Source organism: Cyprinodon tularosa, unplaced genomic scaffold, assembly GCF_016077235.1.
Source record: "Cyprinodon tularosa strain WSP-4 unplaced genomic scaffold, ASM1607723v1 ctg740, whole genome shotgun sequence".
NCBI lineage: Eukaryota > Metazoa > Chordata > Actinopteri > Cyprinodontiformes > Cyprinodontidae > Cyprinodon > Cyprinodon tularosa.
In genome coordinates, this window is record NW_024039497.1 from 300539 (window position 1) to 320803 (window position 20265).

Genomic DNA, 20265 nt, shown 5'->3' on the forward strand with positions numbered 1-20265 from the left:
AAAAAATGCCCCAGACACTGTTATTGACCCACTACCCTGTTGAGCCTGCCACCTCCCCAACACGATCTCAGATAATTGAAAGACAATAAGTTCGATCAAAATTCTGATCTTTGGCCAACAAAACGATTAAGGATATCCTGACAATTATTGTCATAGTAGGAGTTTCTCTCAATTCATCTATACACAAACGTAAACAACAAAACTGTTAGGAATCCAGTTTGTGTGGCCTGTTTGTGTCTGTCCTTTTTCCACCACCAGGAGCACACCTGCGACTCATTGGATCATTATCTGGAGGAGTATTTGAGCAGTGGGCTGTCACTACCTCAACGCCAGTGTTTGCCAGTTTTAGGTACTTTAGCCAAGCTGAGTTTAGCTGAGTCTAACCTAGCTTTGCTTCTCTGAGTCTAACCAGTTTTTTGTCTTTGCTCCACGGCAGCTTTCCTGTGTTACTGGATTCCTGGACCTTCTGTCCCTTGAAAGGAAAAACCGAGTTTACTCTGAGCAGGGGAAAACCTCCAGATGTTCCGTTCAAGTACCCATCGGAAATCCGAGTGACAGTCCGCTCCATTACTCCTCCGGGTCCAACGCTTGTCAACCTGTCCGCCCTCCAATGTGTTCACTATTTTCTGGATATACCACACAGTCTGGATTCAAAAACTAACAAGACCCCCCTAAAACGTGAGTCCTATCCTTGCAAAAAAAGTTTCCAAGATTCCCACAGTACCTGAACTTGCCACTGAACTTCCCTTCTCACTTCCAGTTCAGGGTTACCAGCCCAATGAGTTCCAGATCCAACTCCTGTTTACCCCCTCAATAAACCTGTAAAACTTTTATTTTTTTATTAACTAAGTTATTTTTTTATTAACTAAGTTAATTAAGTAAATCCTGATTAATGTTCACTGCATGTGTAACCTTCAGTTCCCTGTCACTCTGTTTTAATTATGTAAACTGTCCTTCATTCGTACTCTAAATTGTGTTTAAAGATGGTCAGGAGACAGGAAGAATGAAAAAAAAGGTTGTTTATTTGTATTTAAAACCAAAACACAAAATCAGCAGTGCTCAGACTCGTCTCCAAATAATCTGCACCTCATGCAAAGACTTAACAGCAATATTTTACAAATTTACAAAGAAATAAAAATATGTACCTGTATTTAAAAGCAAAACACAAAATCAGCAGGGCTCAGACTCATCACCAAAGAAACCACCTTATAAAGAACAAAGTTTCCTTTGAATACATTCATATCTACATTAATCTACTTACACTTTACAGATGGCTAAGGAATATAACAGTAATGCATAAAATATATCAGTGAACCTACCTCGTGCTCCTCATTCAAGACTGGCTAAGTGGTCCCTGTGTACACTCCACTTTTCACTGCCAACTACCAGAAGGGGGTGCTGTTTCTCCCCATTATACCTGAACCCAATAAATGTACTGTATGACAAGGGGAATCATCTGCATATTAAAAACTGTTACACATGTATAAAAAATTGGATGAACATAACAAAACACCCAAACAAGATGACAAAGTAGCTCCATAAATAGAGCTGACCTTGAGCAGTGAAGAAATCACACAACTAATATTAGAGAATAATTAAACTGGAATTAGAAAACACATTTTAAAGCTACAGTGTGTAATAATTACAGGGATATACAGTCAGAAATGTAATATATTATACATAACTATGTTATTTTATCATCATCTACGAGCTCAGCCTCTTAACCTTAATATTTGCGTTGCCTTAGAATTCGTTATTTATAATTACATAGGAGCGGGTCTCGCAGCCATGGAGGCAGACATCTTTGCGCTACGGCAGCGCAGAGCCAACAAACTAGCGATTGCGAGATCGCCCATTACGCTCGAAAGTAACTATGGCAAGTTGAGAGAGATGAACTGAGACGGTACTGAACAATAGATTGCAGTATTAAAATTATCTATGTAAACAAACCTTATCACTTGAAAAGGTAGGTGATGCGGACGTCGTGGAAGACATTTTGTCCCGTAACGCTCGCCGTACTGTTGGGGGGAGAAGCGGTGGGGGGAGATGTTCATGTTGCTGCGGTCTGCAGTCTGAACATTAGATGTCGCTGAAAATTACACACTGTAGCTTTAACTAACTTGACCTCAAATCAATTGTGACTAATTCAGTTTTACAAATTCAGCATGGTCTCCAACTTCATAAACCCCAATCCCAGCATATAGAGGCTGAGTGAATGTGGTCCGGACTCTATGGAGGAGAGTCATTGTTCCAGAGACGCTGTAGAAAGACAGAATACCTGCTCTGTGATCCAGAAACACTCCTATTCTGGAGGAAACTGGACCTGATACTGAGGTTTCTCTGTTTTTGTGCCAAAATATGTAACTGTCTCCGTCATAAAACAATGACCAAGATTTATCACTGAATCCAAATAAACAATCATCTGACAGTCCTGCTCTACTGATATTCTTGTATGAAACTGCCACATTAACTCCCCCTCCTGTCCATTCCACCTCCCAGTAACAGCGTCCGGTCAGACTTTCTTTGCTCAGGACCTGAAAGGAACCGGTAAATGTATCAGGATGACGAGAATAAGACTGTTGTTGTTCCATCACTATCAATTTTCTCTCCCCCTCAGTTAATAACATAAATCTGTTTGCTGTGTTTGGATCTAGAGAGATCGCCTGTGAATATTTTAAGAATCCAGCTCTGGTCTTTGCTTCTGGTTCTTCCACTTTCACCACTGTTTGTGAGATGTTTGTCCATGTGTCTCTCATGATGTCCTGTAGTTTCTCTCTGAGCTCTGACACAGCTGCTGTCACATCCTCAAAGTATCTTAGAGGACGATTATTAATGCTGGATGAGTGTGTAGACTCACTGAGTGCTGACAGTGAGGGATAGTTCTGGAGAAACTGGGTGTGATCCTCTGTTTTTAGGAGCTTCTCCAGCTCAGCATCTTTCCTCTTTAGCTCAGTGATCTCCTGCTCAAGCTTCTTCTGAAGCTCTTTGACTTGACTGACTTTGGTTTTCTGCTGGGATCTGATCTGCTGCTTCACATCAAAGCTTCTTCTCTGGATGAGACGGATCAGATCAGTGAAGACCTTCTCACTGTCGTCCACTGCTTTATAGCCAGAGACAAATATGGTTTTCACTTCCTGTTGAAGCAGCTTCAATTCTTTCTCCTGGTCCTGGATTCTCTGCTGGATTTGTTGTCGTCTCTCCTGAAGCTCCTTTTGCTTCTCAGTCCTTTCTGCTGCAGCTGGGACTGTTTCATGACCTTTATGTTGATCCATGGTGCAGAGATAACAGATACACTGCTGATCAGTACGACAGAAGATCTTCATCACCTCATCATGACGAGAACAGATGATCTCCTCAAGCTTCTTAGAGGGGTCAACCAGCTCATGCTTTTTCAATCCAGATACATCATAGTGAGGCTGGAGGTGATTCTGGCAATAAGAAACTAAGCACACCAGACAGGACTTGACAGCTTTCATCTTCTTCTCAGTGCAGATATCACAGGCCACATCTTCAGGTCCAGCATAGCAGTGATCAGCTGCAGCAGCTTTTTGTCCAGTCTTCTTCAGATCATCTACTAATTCTGTTAATACAATGTTTTTCTTTAAGATAGGTCTACGTATAAAATTCTCCCTACACTGAGGGCAGCTGTAGATCCTCCTCTGATCTTCTGTTTTCCAGAAGTCTTTAATACAGGTCATACAGTAACTGTGTCCACAGGGAATAGTTACTGGATCATTCAGTAAATCCAAACAGATGGAGCAGGAGAATCTAGCTGCGTCAGTCTGACTTCCTGGCTGGGTCATTTTAATCCCTGAAAAAACAAACAAAAAAGCCTGTAGCTCCTTTCTGTACTTTTCAGCAAATACACAAATCGCACCAAAATCCAAGCTTCTTTTGTTTGTCAACTAGTCACTGACCTGCAGCAAGTTGAGTTGTTGGCGCCTTTAACAACAATGCAAAGGTTTTGACTAAGGCTGATCTATGAATGGAAGCATCAGGAAGCTGTCAGGCTGCTTTAAAGATGGGAGTGGTTCTCACTCCATGTTTAATTCCATGGGAAAAAACAAGTTTCAATTTAAAAGCAGACTCTGTAGCCAGCTTTATCCGTCATCTTTTGGTCAAACAGTTATTCTCTTTTTAAATCACATTTTTGTGTAAGTTATTGAGGTACAATCTGATGAAAAAGCAAAAAGCTCTTCGACACTTTTCTGTGTTGCACGAGGAAAGAAAAATACAAGACAAACTGCATGCCGAAAATGGGCCTCATGTTATCTTTAACCAGATGAACTGGTTGAAGTTATGTTTTCCCGTAATGAGCATGTACACGGAAGGCATGCAGATGGGTAAACTATAGAGTAGGATTTTTTTTCTTTTCGTTCCAAACTGGGGCCACAGGGTAGGAGAGCCTCAGAAAACTGGAGGGACAATACAAAAAGAAATACGCAAAAATTATAAAATAAGATAGATATGCTTTATTCCTAATATTCTATATATTTTTTTTTTATAAAATAGAAATCTTGTTTATACTGTTTTTTAATACAGAGCAAATTTACTTCTCTGTATTGCTCAGGGACCCAGAGTGGCAGTCTATGAAAGTGGGGGATTGTACTCACAACCTCAGGAGTGAAAGCCTTATGCCCTAACCACTAGGCCGCCACTCCCCCTATACATCAAACTTAAATGAAAAACTCTGGGAATTTTAATTGAAACTTTTGTTGCCAGAGCACTGATATGCCTCCTGTCTTTTACAACTTCCTACTTGAGTTTTCCTTCTAAAACCAAAGGTTCTAAAAACAATAGGTATACCACATCTAAATCCTGGACAATGATAGACATATATTAATGGGAGATATTAAGCCCACCCTGACGTTCCAGAATGGTGGCATAAAGGAGCAGGAGATCGATGGATAGATCAGTGCAGCTGCTTTATAATTCAACCACTAGCCCAAAGACGAAACTCTTGATTTACCAGCTGGTCTACTATCCTACCTCCACCTATGGTCTTGAAATGTGAAATGTCATTTTCTTAAAAACCAAGACCCTGGATACAAGCAGCTGAAATTAGCTTCCTTTACATGATGTCCAGGCATCCCCGTATTTAGATTAAGGAGCTCGGACATTCGGAAGAGCGTCGGAGTAGAGCCGCTTCTCCTCAACATCGAGAGGAATCAGATGAGGTGTCTCAGAGAGCTCTTGGGTGCACCCCATAACCCCTTCCTTTGGAAATGTTCTAGGTACATCCCAACCGGAGGAGGCCAAAGGAACAGCCCTAAATTGGCTGGAAGTAAGGTTTCTGTTCTGCTCTCGGCAGAGGCGGTTGCATTTTCCGGCTGCTCCTGTACCTCCCTGCTCTGTCTTTGCTTTGCTGTGTCTTGTCTTTTCTGAGCCCTCTCTTCATATTACCATAATCAAACAATGGACCTGGTCAGCAAGTCTCTCTCTGCAATTGATCAAAATTTCTCAACTAGAAGAGATGGTAAAGTAGACCCGTCCTGTCTTGCCGGGACATACTTCGTAGGACACACCCTGCACCCCTGGAAGGTATGGAAGACTGTGTATTTTATGATGTTGTCAGTCGAGGACGTGGATGACGTATACATGTTTGGATTTGGAGGATACCTGATGTATCTACAATTACAGAGGACTTTAGAAGCAACTTATGCATTGATCAGGCTGCCAGCAGTGGTTTACACGCTCACAAAGGCTGTGAACAAGCAGGACCGTGAATTGAGCCGTATGCTGGATGTGATGGAAACGCAAGCTGGCTGCGGTTTAACTCAAAGGTGAGATGGGATAATACCTTGGATGTGCACACTGGCTGTAAGGCGGAAAAGCCCAACAGATTTGGAATATTGGATTCACCATGTGGAGCCAAGCGAAAATAGACTTCAAGGCTGATGAAAAATTCTATGAGCTTGCTTTAAAAACAAAAGTGTATTTTGGATATTGGCCTCCACCTTATCAAAAACTCCCCTGGATGTTATGGTGGAAGGGCCCAGAACTGCCAGCTCCCCCACCCTCATCTGCCCGAGGACACTTGTGGACACATTCAGAACTGTAGCACCAGTTGATAAACTTACATCTTATAAACTACGATGGCCTCTGGACAGCTTTCATGGACAATTTGAACGCACTCACACACAACTGATGCTCAAATACCAGATAGACTCACATGTGATTCTCAGCCTCCAATGTTAACCCTCTGCTGAAATGTTTATATGTGATTTTCTAGTGCTTAGGTGTTTTTTGATATCTCAATTTGTACATCGTCAAGGATAAAATGTGTTATTTGCCTCTGCCTCACAATTTGACTCCTATCTTTCCACAGAGATGTGCCCTAAGGACACCGTCTCATGGTGAGGCCCCTGGCAGCCAAAAGAATGCGCCTAACCCCCGGCTCACAACGACTCCGGTCTTACCGTTGCGGTGCGGTGGGTGCGGCGCCGCAGTGATTCCAAGTCCTTAAAAAGACGTAAACCTCTCTCACCGGCTGCTGAGCTGTCCGGCTGCGGTTACCGAGACACTCCGGCGCTGCAGAAAATTCAGCAAGAAAGCTATCCTTGCGGCGTGCCGGAGCCCTCCGCAACAAGCTCTCTCAAATATCCTTATTTGGGCCGTGTTATCACGTGAAGTTACGTTCTCGCGAGTTAAATCTCCGGACCTGTTACCGGAGCCGCAGAGCCGCACCGCACCCTAGTCAAAAGGGCGGTGTGAGAGGGGGTGTGTGGGAGTTGCGGTCTCCGTCGGCTCGGTAACTGCACCGGAGCCAGTGTGAGCAAGGGGTAACAGCACCGTTATTTGGCAGGGATGGGCTCAGTCAAATCGTTCCCCTGTCCAGCCCCCAAAGTATGTGTTGAACGGTTTGTACTGAAAATGATATCTGGATTACAATGCAAATTGTGGTTGTCAATAAAGATTGATTGATTGATTGATTGATTGATTGATTGATTGATTGATTGATTGATTGATTGATTTACTATCTCTCTTAGCTGGCCTGGGAATTCCTCCGGGTTTCTGGGGAGAGGAAGTTTGGAATTCTCTGCTAAGACTGCTTCCCCCAGAACTTACTGGTGATCATGTGTCATGATCTGGCCTGTTTGCTCCTCCTTAATTGGATATTTCTTTCACCTGTCGTTTTCCCTCCCTGCCTCAATTATAATTCATTCCTCTCACCTGTTTCCTCTTGGTTATATTCAGTTCAGCCTGAGCATTCAGGGCCAGATCATTATTTGTCTTTCTGTTAGCCTGTCTGTTATTTTGATTTCTTGGTTCATGTCCTGGATCCTTGCGGCCAGTGGAAAGAGGTTTTTGTGTTTGTCTCATCTCCTGATCGTCCACTGTTCCTCCCCCGCGGAGTCCTCTGGGTTTTTGGTTCTATATGTGGGGAGGTTCAGTTTTTATCTTAGTAACCTTGGCTCCAAGGAGAAGACCAGTTTAAAGTTCCTGCATGAAGTTCTGGTTCCACGTCCTGTCTCGGCTACCCTCTGCCACTGAGCCTGCCTGTCTGCACCTGATCATGTCTGCGCGTCCTGTGCGTGACCACCTGGTCATACTTCCGGTCCCAGTCAGACTCTGAACCCGTCTGGGAGCTCTATGATGCCTGGAAGCCTGGATCCTGCCACCTGTCTGTTCCAGCCTGATCTGGATCCTTTTCGGTCTGTTCTGGATCCCTGACCAGGATTGGCTTTCCTGCATGATGTCTGAGACTGCAGCACTGGGGACACTCTTGGACTGGACTGTTAAACCAGGTAAGTGACCAACTCAGATAATCATCTTCTGTCAGATGATCGTGGTCACTTACCTGTGTTTCTCCCACTACAGAGTGTCAGAGATTGGGCAGTGGGCAGTAACTCAAATCAAATAACTCAAAGAACCTTATATCAATACACAATATATTTTTATTTTTTCTTATAATCAGTTTAATCCAAAATCAGATCTTTGTTTTATTAAACAATGACTAATGTACCTATTAATGACAATTATGATAATCAGCTCAATCGTACATATATTTGAACATTTGGTTTGACAAAGCAATACATGTAAATGTCAACAGTTCTGTTTTTTTTTTATCCTCCTCAGCACAGTCTGAATGGCTGAACTGAAGCTGGAAGTTGCTTCCACCCAAACAAACTACAACATCAACAAAATCACATAAGAAAGCAGTTCTAGCAAGACAGCTGTCCTCTACAGTGAAGAAATTACACATCAACGAGACTAAAGAAACTAGAAAAAATACACCTTTTAACCAACTTGACCTTATATCAACTCTGACTATTTCAGTTTAAGAAACTCAGCAGAGCTTCCACCATAAGGCTTGGCGGTATCATGCACACCAAACCCTGTTCCAGCATATAGAGGCTGAGGGAATCTGGTCTGGACTCTGTGGAGGAGAGTCATGGTTTCAGAGATGCTGTAGAAAGACAGAATACCTGCTCTGTGATCCAGATACACTCCCACTCTGGAGGAAACTGGAATAAAAAATCGTTTTTCATTGCTGTTGTGAAAAAACTTGAAGAACCTTTTGCAACAGAATAATAACCAAGAGTTTTCATTGAGTCCAAATTTACTGTCAGCCAGTTTCCCTGTCCTGCTGATGTTCCTATATGAAACTGCTACATAAACTCCATCCCCTCTCCACTCCACCTCCCAGTAACTGCGTCCAGTCAGACTTTCCCTACTAAGGATCTGGTTATAATCCGTGAACCTATCTGGATGATCAGGATAAGGCTGTTTTACTTCCTTATAGGTCACTTTTCTGTTCCCCTCAGATAAAATCAGATTTCTGTTTGCTGTATTTGGATTCAGAGTGATTTCACATGAATATTTAAGCAATTCAGATCTGGTTGTCGGTTCTGGTTCTGACAGCAAAACCTCCACTTCCATTACTGTCAGTAAGATGTTTGCCCATGTGTCTCTCAGGATGTCTTCTACTTTACCTCTGATCTCTGACACGGTTGTTGTCACATACTCAAAGTATCTTGGAGGGTGAATATTGATGCTGGATGAGTGTGTAGACTCACTGAGTGCTGACAGTGAGGGGTAGTTCTGGAGAAACTGGGTGTGATCCTCTGTGATTGAGAGCTTCTCCAGCTCAGCTTCTTTCCTCTTCAGCTCAGTGATCTCCTGCTCCAGCTGCTCCTGAAGTTCTTTCAATCGACTCACTTCAGCTTCCTGCTGGGATCTGATCTGCTGCTTCACATCAGAGCTTCTTTTCTGGATGTGATGAATCAGCTCATTGTAGATCTTCTCACTGTCCTCCACTGCTTTATCAGCAGAGACATTGATGGCCTCCACCTCCTGTTCAATCAGCTTCACTTCTTTCATTTTGTCTGTAATTTTGGCCTGGATCAGGCTCCGAGGTGAGCTGGGGTTCTCCTGGAGCATCTTGGAGGGGTTCATCAGCTTGTGTTGTTTCATCGCAGGTACCTCAAAGTGAGGTTGAAGGTGACTGTCGCAATAAGAAGCCCTACAGACCAGACAGGATTTAACAGCTTTCATCTTTGTCCCAACGCAGACATCGCAGGCCACATCTTTAGTTCCAACATAGCAGTGATCATCTGCTGCAGCTTGGAGTCCAGTCCTCTTTAGATCTTCCACTAATTCTGCTAACATGATGTTTTTCTTCAAAACAGGTCTTGTTCTAAATGTCTCCCTGCACTGAGGGCAGCTGTAGGTTCTCCTTTGATCTTCTCCATCCCAGACATTTTTGATACAGTCCCTACAGTAGCTGTGTCCACAGGGAATAGTCACTGGATCCTTCAGTAGATCCAAACAGACGGAACAAGAATATTTGCCTGAGTTTGTCTGAGTTTGTAGATGTGCCATTTTAGTCCCTAAAAATGCCTATAGCCTCTCTCCTGTTCTCATTGAATCACTGATCTCAGCAGCTGCCACTTGCTAGCCCTTCAACACAATGAAGAAATTCTGGCTTTGTCTTATCTTTGAATAGAAGCACCAGGAAATATACTGCCCGTCTCTCAGTGTGCTAAAGGTGGGAGTGGTTATCACTGCATGTTTTGTTCCAGGTGAATGAGTAGTTAAAATGTATTTTCTGAGGCAGGTAAAAACGTTTTTTCTGCAAATCCTGTAGCTACTATAAATGATAAATATGAGAAATGTATTTTTGATGAAATATTTAAAATATCTTTAAAACTTGTTAAAGACATCTGTATCCCTCCAAACACCAGACGTTGTTTAGACAGTGGCTTTTAGGCTAAATCTGGTCGGTCTGTCACAGTCTTAATTTAGTCAAGACACAGTTTTTGAAAGTTGGGCTGTGTTTGTTCAGTCTCATTTTGTCCAACTCTTGTCCAATCATACACATTAAAAAGAACTTGCAAACTCAGTTATCAACAACTTTTCAACGATCTGAAAATTCTGGATTTTCACCTTTCACTTTTAGACCAAATGTAGACGGTGTTTGGACGTAAATCATGTCTTTTCAAAGTCTTTTAAACCATCATATGCTCTGTGGAATGTGTTGTCTGAGAAAGGCTATTATTAGAAACAATTCATGCTTAAGATATTAGTCACCCTGTCTATAATCTTGTGAACAGGTAGGACCTGGACTGACAGGTTACTGTAACAAACAACGTCCTGTAAGAGATACTGTATAGGCTTGACCTCATAGTCCAGTCCAACAGCTTATTTTCATTACTAAATAATCATCTTGGTGTTTGATCATGGCGTATGATCATGGTTTTTATGTTTTCATTTGTTTTGTGTGTGACCATGTCTTTGTTATCCTATGGGGACAATTTCTCAGGACTATGGTACATAGTCAAATGCAACTCCCAATGAGAATATAGTGACATGTGTTTGAGTGAATAGGCTGTTAACCCGTTATATGCATTAATGCCTTTGTTTCCCAAAGGCAGTAATGCATAAGTTAGCCATAGTGATTTAGTCTGAGCAGCTAGCCTTCTCCAGAGCAGGCTAACATCCAGGCTTAATTAATCCTTGAGTGTTGACTGCTCTGTCAGACGTCACACCAATCACAAATTAATTAGTTTAATCAGTGATTCCATTGTTTTATCTGTGTGCTTTGGTATTATTCAACTTTAAAATATCACTTGTGTATTTCAATGAAATACTTTTGATTATTTCAAAATTATAATGATGTCATTTGATATTTTATTATATCAACATCATATGACACCATAATAATCTTCACAATCATCCATATGGAAAAGAAAGTCAATCATCAAAAATTCAAACACTGAAAATTCTAATATTTCCTTCTAAAAAAAGTAAAAACTTATGATGATACCACTTTTTTTTTCAATGAGATATTATTTCAGTGTCACTGCAAAGTTGCTTCAGCTACGATTTCACTTGAAGCTGGCATTGTTTTTGTGCAGGGGGGCGGGCCTAAACTGAGGGCTCCTTAAGAGTCCTTCAATTTTGCGGGCAATTCTATACACCTTTCCGACTGGAAAAGCTGTTTAAAACATCTTTTACTGGTAGTGGGAATGGCTTACTGACACGTGTCGACCCTATCCAGCATAATGGCAACCAATCCTGTAAGTTTAGTTTCAAATTAAGCAATCTGACTACCTATATTTGAAGATGAGAACAGGAGCTCACATTAGCTATGGAGTCAAATCACTGAGAAACCCTGAATTTAATTTAGCCCCGCCCCCTAAAACTGTCCAAGCTTGGAGTGACATTGCTGAAGGAATTCTGCAGTGAAACTGAAATCATCTGTCATTTAAAAAATTGCTTTAGCTAAAAAGCAGTACCATTATAGTTTTTAACGTTTTTTAGAGGGAATTTTGAATTTCAATGGTTTCAATTTTCAATGTTTGAAAGTTTAGTTCCTGAATGTTCAATGCTTAATTTTCCAGAGTTTCATTTTTCATTACCAAATCTCATATTCAATGTCAATGCAAGCTGTTACTGATTTAGATCCATGTGCATGCTGTTTGGATTTTTTTCATTCTCGCTTAAACTTTTTAAATAAAATTACTCCAGTTAGTTGTTGAATTTAATTACTCCATTTGAATTCAACATCATTTTACTTATTCAATGGCATACAGAATGGTACATTTTGATGATACCAAGGTAATAATCATAGGCAGATAGGGTCCTAAAATGGAAATCGGTCCTCATATGTCATAAGTGGTTGGTGTCACAGTTTTGATTCTGTTATGTTTTACTTTTGCTCCATGTTTTCTAGTTTTATTGGTTTAATTCCTACTTTGTTGTATTTTCTAGATATATTTGAGCTCTGAGGTCAAATCTAACAAGAAACCGGCCAAATCTAACAAGAAAGTTTAGGCTGAGTTATACTCGCCCATTGGGTATTCGTGCTGGAGTGTGTGCGCCATGTGTGAGCCCATAGGAGTGCTGTACTGTTTTATAGCTGATACCTCAAAACTATAAATAATAGGGTTTTTTAACTTTGTTAAGGCAATGACACCAATTTTGGCCAACGCATGTTTTAGATTCGATTGTTTTGAGTAACATAAAACAAGATAGTTCTACTAACTGACATGAGACACACAATGGCTGCAAGACCTTGAGTCTTATTTATCTTGTGTAAATTGGGGTGGGGTAAGATGGCTAGTGAGTTACACACTGTGACCCCCCCCCTTACATATTGGATAAACCATGTTCCAAACAAACAGCTTCCTTAATAAACCAGATATTGACTGCTTCCAGGAAGTCAACTCATGGAGTTTGCATGTTCTCTCTGAGCATACGTGGATTCTCTCCAGGTACTCCAGCTTCCTCCCACAGTCCAAAAACATGACTTTTACATGACTGGCTTCTCTAAATTCTTGTTTGTGTGAATGGTTGTTTATCTCTGTGTTGCCCTACGATGGACTGGCGACCTGTCCAGGGTGAGCCCCGCCCGTAGACAGCTGGAGATAGGCACCAGCACCCCTCGCGATCCCACTTGGGATAAAGCGTGTCAGAAAATGAATGAATGGACATACATGTAAACAATTCTCCATGCACATATTAATATTTTATGACTACAAATTTAATACTAGAAGGCCCCAAATGTAGCACAACCATGAATGCATGCTCCTTCGCTTCACTTGTTGTTTGCTTTTTATGCATCTATGGATTTCTCCTGTGTGTGGACCTGTTTCTGTGAGCTCATGTCAAATTTTGTCACTTCCTACTAGCTATGCAGTTTCAGGCAAACCACTTCTCTTTAACAGTTGAAAGCTTGTTAGCAAAGCATCATAAATTTAACACTGTCTGAATACTGGATTTTGATTGGCTGTTGGGTGTCCATTAAAAAGGGTTATAAGACGCCTACAAAAAAGTTCCAGTCAAATAGTTTCTGCTAGCTCAAACAGCTGAAAACAGGAAGACAGTATATGATGGTTACCTTGACAAAACATCAGAAGTCAAGATAAGGGATTTCATGAAATTTTGTCCAGTGGTTAACACCTTCAAAGTAACAAAAGTTAATAGGAGCGTGTGAGGAGTCGTTTATCAGCGTCTGTATAAAGTTAATCTGCTTGTGGGAGTATTTATTGCATGTGTGCCTTTTTCGCAGAATACTGATGCCATAACACACCCAGTCAGGAAACATCAATGATGGCTCAGGGAGCTATTTATATTTTATTTCTTTGGATTTACTTTTACATTTTAATCCATGTAGAACAGGACAAATATTACATTTACTACAAAATTAGAACATTAACAGATTATAGAAAATAATCTGTTTATAACTGTTAGCAGCCATTGTCAGAGAAGCACTTAAATTAAACAATAATTAGATTTAAACATAATTAGCCCAGCAGCACTAGAATACTACAACTGAATAATACTGAACCGTCAAAGATTAAGTGTTTTTTTTTACAGACATGAGAGGACAGGGATTCAATGAAAACACATAAACCAATTCATATTAGAGTCATTATTTTTGTTTTAACAAAAAAAAAAGGCATCAATTTAAAATGACACCTAATCTTGAAAAAAAAAACATGGCAAAAGTCAAATGAATAAAATGGTCTAAATGATCTAACAGGTGTTTTGATTAAGTAATTATTTCCTTTTTATCTAAATTCCAAGATCATTTAAATACCATTTACAATATATTTGTGAACTATACCTTAATCTTCCCAGTTTATAGAGTTGTCACATGATTGTTGAATAAAACTATTGTTTTGACTTTTCTGAATTGATAAACTTACATGCAGATGTTTTAAGCTTTAATGACCTAATGGATCTGGTTTGAAGAAGAAGTTCTGTGAAAACAATCCCTGACAATGCTCAGAGAAACAAAGGAGAAATAGCCACAATAGTTGTATAGTTTCCATAGTCATCACTGTAAAAGAATAAACATCTAAATTTTATATATTTGATGTGTATATTTTATATTATTCTCAAACTAAAAATGTATTCAAATCCTCTATATTAATGTCCTTTCCATACCATAGTTATATTTCTGACAGTAAATTGTGTCACAGTTCTTCATTTTTTTAAGGGAGTACCTTTTTTTCTGTTTTTTATGCTTTAAAAATTAGTTGTTCTGTTTTAAAATGATAATATAGAAGGGATTTTGTAATTTTATAGGCTTGTATTTAAAAATAGCTCCTATGTATAATTGTATACAGTTAAGCTAGATATAATAATAGCTTATAATAATAAGAGGATCTTCACTGGCCTAAAAGGTCCATTAAGTATATCTTGTTGTTGAACGTTTGTCTTGAGGTGTTTGCAGCTCAATAAAGAAAATGGAATCAAAACACAATGTAATGTTTAGTATGATTTTTTGTGTTTTTCTATGTCTAATATAACCTTGAAAAACTCCAATTGTATATAACCATACCCACATTTTACAATAAATATATTTTTTCTCACATAAAAACCAAACAAACTCTGTAGCTCTGGTCTATTCAGGTTGTTTAAACTCGGCAAAGTCTCCCTCATCGAAAAGCCGAACACCAGCATATAGAGGCTGAGTGAATCTGGTCTGCACTCTATGGAGGAGAGTCATGGTTTCAGAGACGCTGTAGAAAGACAGAATACCTGCTCTGTGATCCAGATACACTCCTATTCTGGAGGAAACTGGACCTGGTACAGGAGTTCTAACACTGTTATGCAAAGATAAATAACCCTTTGTGTGACAGCGTAACACCCAGGATTTATCATTGAATCCAAACATGCATTCATCTGACGTCCCATCTCTGCTGATGTCTTTGTAGGCAACTGCAAGATTAGTTACTTCTGCTTTCCACTCGACCTCCCAGTAACAACGTCCTGTCAGTCTCTGGATGCTGAGCACCTGATCATAAAATGTAAATCTGTCTGGGTGATCAGAGTAAGGTAGGGACTTCTTCTTAAAAGTCACTTTTCTGCATTCCTCGGAAAGTAAAAGTTGTATAGATGTTGTGTTTGGGTCCAGTGTGATTTCTTGTGAATATTTTAGGAATCCAGCTCTGGTCTTTGGTTCTGGTTCTGACAGTAAAACATTTACTTCAGTTATTGCCAGTGAGATGTCTGTCCTCATGTCTTTCAGGATGTTTTGCAGTATTTCTTTGAGCCCCACCACAGCTGCTGTCACATCCTCAAAGTATCTCAGAGGACGAATATTGATGCTGGATGAGTGTGTAGACTCACTGAGTGCTGACAGTGAGGGGTAGTTCTGGAGAAACTGGTTGTGATCCTCTGTTTTTAGGAGCTTCTCCAGCTCAGCATCTTTCCTCTTCAGCTCAGTGATCTCCTGCTCCAGCTTCTCCTGAAGCTCTTTAACTCGACTCACTTCAGTTTCCTGCTTAGTTCTTATCTGCTGCTTCACATTTGAGCGTCTTTTCTTAATCAAACGGATCATCTCAGTGAAGATCTTCTCATTATCTTCCACTGTCTTATCAGCAGAGACATTGATGGCCTCCACCTCCTGTTGAAGCAGCTTCATATTCTTCTCCTGTTCCTGGATTCTCTGCTGGATTATTTGTTGACCCACCTGAAGCTCTTTTTGCTTCTCAGTCCTTTCTGCTGCAGCTGAAAGTTTTTCCAAATCATTCATTAAGATCTTAATCATCTCATCATGACGAGAGCAGATGTTCTCCTGCAGCTGCTTAGAAGGGTTAAACAGCTTGTGCTTCTTCAGTACAGGTACCTTAAAGTGATCCTGGAGGTGATTTTCACAGTATGAAGCCATACAGACCAGACAGGACTTGACAGCTTTCCTCTTCCTCTCAGTGCAGACATCACAGGCCACGTCTTCAGGTCCAGCATAGCAGTGATCAGCTGCAGCCGATTGGAGTCCATTCTTCTTCAAATCTTCGACTAATTCTGCTAACATGATGTTTTTCCCCAGGACAGGCCTCAGCTTGGATGTCTGTCTGCACTGAGGGCAGCTGAAGATTCCTCTTTGTCCCTCTCCATCCCAGAAGTCTTTAATGCAGTTCATGCAGTAGCTGTGTCCACAGGGAATAGTCACTGGATCCTTCAGTAGATCCAAACAGATGGAACACGAGAATTTTACAGAATCCATTTGGTCTCCTGGCAGCTCCATATCAGCTCCAAGCAGCAGAGAGAATCACTAAAGTTTCATTTCCTTCTATTGAAATAAATAAGTCAGTCCAGAAGCCAAACCCATTTACCAACTGATCACAACCAACCAGCTGAGAGTTTGCTCAGTCAGCTCCTCCTCTTGGCAGCACAGTCATTCTGCTGATGCAGAAGGTGTTACATCTGATAAAGAGGAGGAACCACGAAATCTACTGTGGGAACTGCAGTGCTGTAAAGGTGGGAGGGATTTCACTGTAAGTTTCATTCTAGGAAGCAGCTGTGTGCTTTTCCATGCAACCTTTATGTAAGATGTGTTTAGCTAATATTTAACTAAAAGTAAATATATTTTAAAACAGGCAGTAGAATCTGGCACTGCAAGAAACTAAAGATTGTCTTATATAGTGTCAATTTACCATCGGTCTGAGCTCAAACCATATTTCATTTCTATAGTCAGTTAGCTAAAATATTATTTACAGAATATAATTTCTACATTGTGAATGCACAAACTTAAAAGATGGTAATAAAGCTGATTTATACTCGCTGCATTCAACAGGGTTGTAACCCGACAAGTAACGCAATCATGCTGTCCTGCCCGTGAGCATGAATACGGCGTGCAGCCACCTCCTAATTTTTGCAGCTAAGAACAGACTGTGCAGGCCAGCCTCATTCCAAATTAAGGAGTAAATTCAAAGTTGACCTCCCCAAACAGGTTTGCCTGCAGTGAATGGCCCAGAAGTTTTAAGCAGCACAGTTTTGTTAAAGCCTGTGAAGTTAGTGTTTATTCTGTGACTAAAAACCAGCAAACACCAAATATTTGCATACTTTCAGGGTTGAGTTTATTGACCAAGCTTGTGGGAACAAACAATGATTTTGGTTTCTGTTTCCATCACCTGCAGCATAAATACAGTCTAAAACATTTACACGCAGTATGTAGAGCATTTGAATTTTATATGGTAAAACATTTTTTTTAAATAATTTGTTTAAAAAACACACCATATGGTCTTCACAGTGTTGTGGGAAAAATTTATTCAACAATACATTCCAGTTAAATAAATGGAGATCGATGGTCGGCACTTTAATTTACTTTGCAAAGTAAAAAGAGAAGAAGCCAATCACAACAGCCCTCACAGTATGATGTTCTGCCCTGTCTCTCACTAATTAAAACTCCGCAGAAGCGCTGTGAAGATCTTCACATATTGTTACCCAAACAATAATCCCTGAGAAATAGTCTAGCTTGTTATGAGAACCCTTATTTTTATCGCAAACACTCCCTAATAGGATAAACAACCCCTCTCACTTAGGCTACACTCACACAGCAGCCTGAAGTGACCCAAATCCAGTTTTTTGCAAATATGCAACCTGTATCTGATCTTTACGTGAGAGTCTGAACAATATAGATCTGATCTTCTCAAATGCGACCTGTGTCTGAACAGCCAGGTCGCATTCATTGGACCTGAACGCCATTAAAGGAAAAGTCCGGTCACATTCAGAATACAAACTTCGTATCGGCTGTTGAGCAAGTCCCAGTGCTTTATCTGGTATGCCCTATTATCCATGATGTTGACGATCAGTGCACTATGTGAAACAGAGAGTAATGGATTAATAAAGTTTTTTCTTTGGTGAGGCGGTGATCAGATGTGGCCAATTTAGCTAAAATCGTGCACCTCGCCTCCTTATATTCACCACCTCTGACTCGCTCAGCTTTGCCCTAGATCCTACATGGTAGGGGGCAGAAAACTGTAACTTTTGGAACTTATATTAAATCTAATCGGTTAAAGTTGATGTTTAAATGCATGCCCCATCAAGCAACATAGCTCCTCACTAAGTATTTAGTTCCTCCCAGGCCTGCTGGGTCCAGAACCAGAGGAAAGTGAGATAGAGAACAAGGCCACTAAAGGGCACTAAAGCTTGGAAGTCTTTGCCAATCAACTGAAGGGGGAGACCAACTAAGTCCTTTGTAAATATAAACTCAAACACTTCATTCAGAGGTCAGAAATGCGATCAATGATTACCTGTTGATTTTGCAAATTGTGCATTTTATTGTGTTTTATTGTAAAGACCCATCTAACAATTAGCATTTGCTAAAATGTTATATCATGTGACACGTGCTCATGAAACATACTAGTTCCTATTTAATTTATCTGAAGGCTGTCAAATGGTTTAAGAGTGTTTATGGGAATTTTTAACCACTAAAGCTTTGCTCTCAGTCTCCTCTGTGATTCATCCCAAAGGTGTTCAATCAGGTTGAGGTCAGGACTCCATGCAGGCCAGTCAAGTTCATCAAGTACAGACTCTGTCATCCATGTCTCTATGGAACTTGCTTTGTGCTCTGGTGGACATTCATGTTGGAAGAGGAAGGAGTCGGCTCCATCCCATCTCTGGACACTGTTCTTGAAGTATCTGAACCCAACAGTAAGTTTTGAACTGTGTAGTGATTGACTCTACAGAAAGTTCTCTTCACACTATGCCCTTCAGCATCCTCAGACCCCAGTTTATGTGTCCTACAACTTCATGGCTGAGTTGTTATTGATCAAAAGCAATTCCTTTTTCTGAATAGGCAGCTGATTGTTGACTCGGGATATTTAGACACAAGAAAATTTGATGACAGGATTTGCTAAGCCAATTCTACCACAAATGTTTTTTAACAACAGTCTGCATGTCTGGTCATGCAGTTATGTCCTGGATTTTATAAACCTGGGGTCATGGCATGATATTGGCTCTGTTCGAAAACCTAGGACGGGTCCTCCAAGGACGCGGTCTACCTAGACTGGATCCTTCCTCCTTGAAAATAAGGAGACCGGAAGAGTTTTGGCTGTAAATTCGACCAGGTCTACCCTTTGGCGGGTTTTACCGCCGTATGCTCTGTTGCTTAGCAACCGTGAACGTTGACACACAAAGCAGGAAAAGAATAAATACAGAAGTTTTCAAAACTGTTTATTTATTTCTTTGTTATTGTGAAGTGAACAAAGACTACACTCACAAGAATCCAGAGTGGAATAAAGATTCCAACCACCGGGAGCAGGAACAAATCAAATCAAATGTAATGATAGAAACCTTAGTCAGTTAAATAACATGCTGCTGTCATTCTGCACATCTCTGATGCTGCTGCTATTTTCAAATATCCATTCCTGTAAAAATGTCCATAGCTGCATATTGGTTATTTATTCTCCAGTTTTATATTGTTAAAACACTTTACAGTATTTTATTGTTTATATTTTAACTCTTCCTATTATGTTATTCTTATACATTTTTCTAAGGTCCTCATTTGTGTGACCATTTTCAATAATCTTTCTGCTGCTGTAAATTTGCCCATTGTGGGAAAATAAAGAGATTTTCTATTCTATTCTATAAAAGGGGTAGAAAGATATAAGTAAATCTAAACAATATATGTATAAAAAATATATCTGCAAAATCTCTAATATTCAACAACAAAAAATAGGAAGTTAAGCATATTGTGCAAAATAGCAATAAAAAGATTAAAATCCTATCAGATTTATAGCCCCAACAGTGCAGATATATTAGAATCTGTCCTTAAATTCCAGCCAAACTCATTTACACAGTAACAGATTAAAACCTTTAGATAAACCAAACATTACCGCCACATATCTGACTCAATAACCATTAAAACAACTATTTTCATTCATTTCAGACGGAACTATTCACAGAGTTGTATTATATTAAACTGAACTTCCAATTTTCACCACTGTTCGGCGCCAAGTAACCTTTCCTCTGATCACGGCTTGCTTGGTCTCGCAATGAATCCTGGGATATCCAAGAATACCGAGG

The 20265-nt window shown here is 40.2% G+C and overlaps 1 protein-coding gene across 5 annotated transcripts; it reads right to left on the minus strand.

The window, feature by feature from the left end:
• Positions 1–1001: 1001 nt before the first annotated feature.
• LOC119773087 (tripartite motif-containing protein 16-like) lies at positions 1002–16617 on the minus strand. 5 transcript variants are annotated; one of them, XM_038269908.1, is made up of 4 exons: positions 15515–16617; positions 2991–2994; positions 2116–2782; positions 1002–1624 (listed from the first exon to the last, which is right to left on the minus strand). In XM_038269908.1, the coding sequence occupies exons 1-3, from the start codon at positions 16481–16483 to the stop codon at positions 2142–2144; spliced, it is 1614 nt and encodes a 537-aa protein (XP_038125836.1). In that variant the 5' UTR covers positions 16484–16617; the 3' UTR covers positions 1002–1624; positions 2116–2141. The 5 variants fall into 5 exon arrangements, with proteins under 5 accessions (XP_038125836.1, XP_038125835.1, XP_038125833.1 ...); XM_038269907.1 differs by lacking the exon at positions 2991–2994 and having other exon boundaries at positions 2116–2786; XM_038269905.1 differs by lacking the exon at positions 15515–16617 and adding an exon at positions 3918–4073 and having other exon boundaries at positions 2116–3811.
• Positions 16618–20265: the final 3648 nt, after the last annotated feature.

Coding starts and splice junctions, on each gene's coding strand:
- LOC119773087 (XM_038269905.1), bottom strand. CDS start 3,803: ATGACCCAGCCAGGAAGTCAGACTGACGCAGCTAGATTCTCCTGCTCC.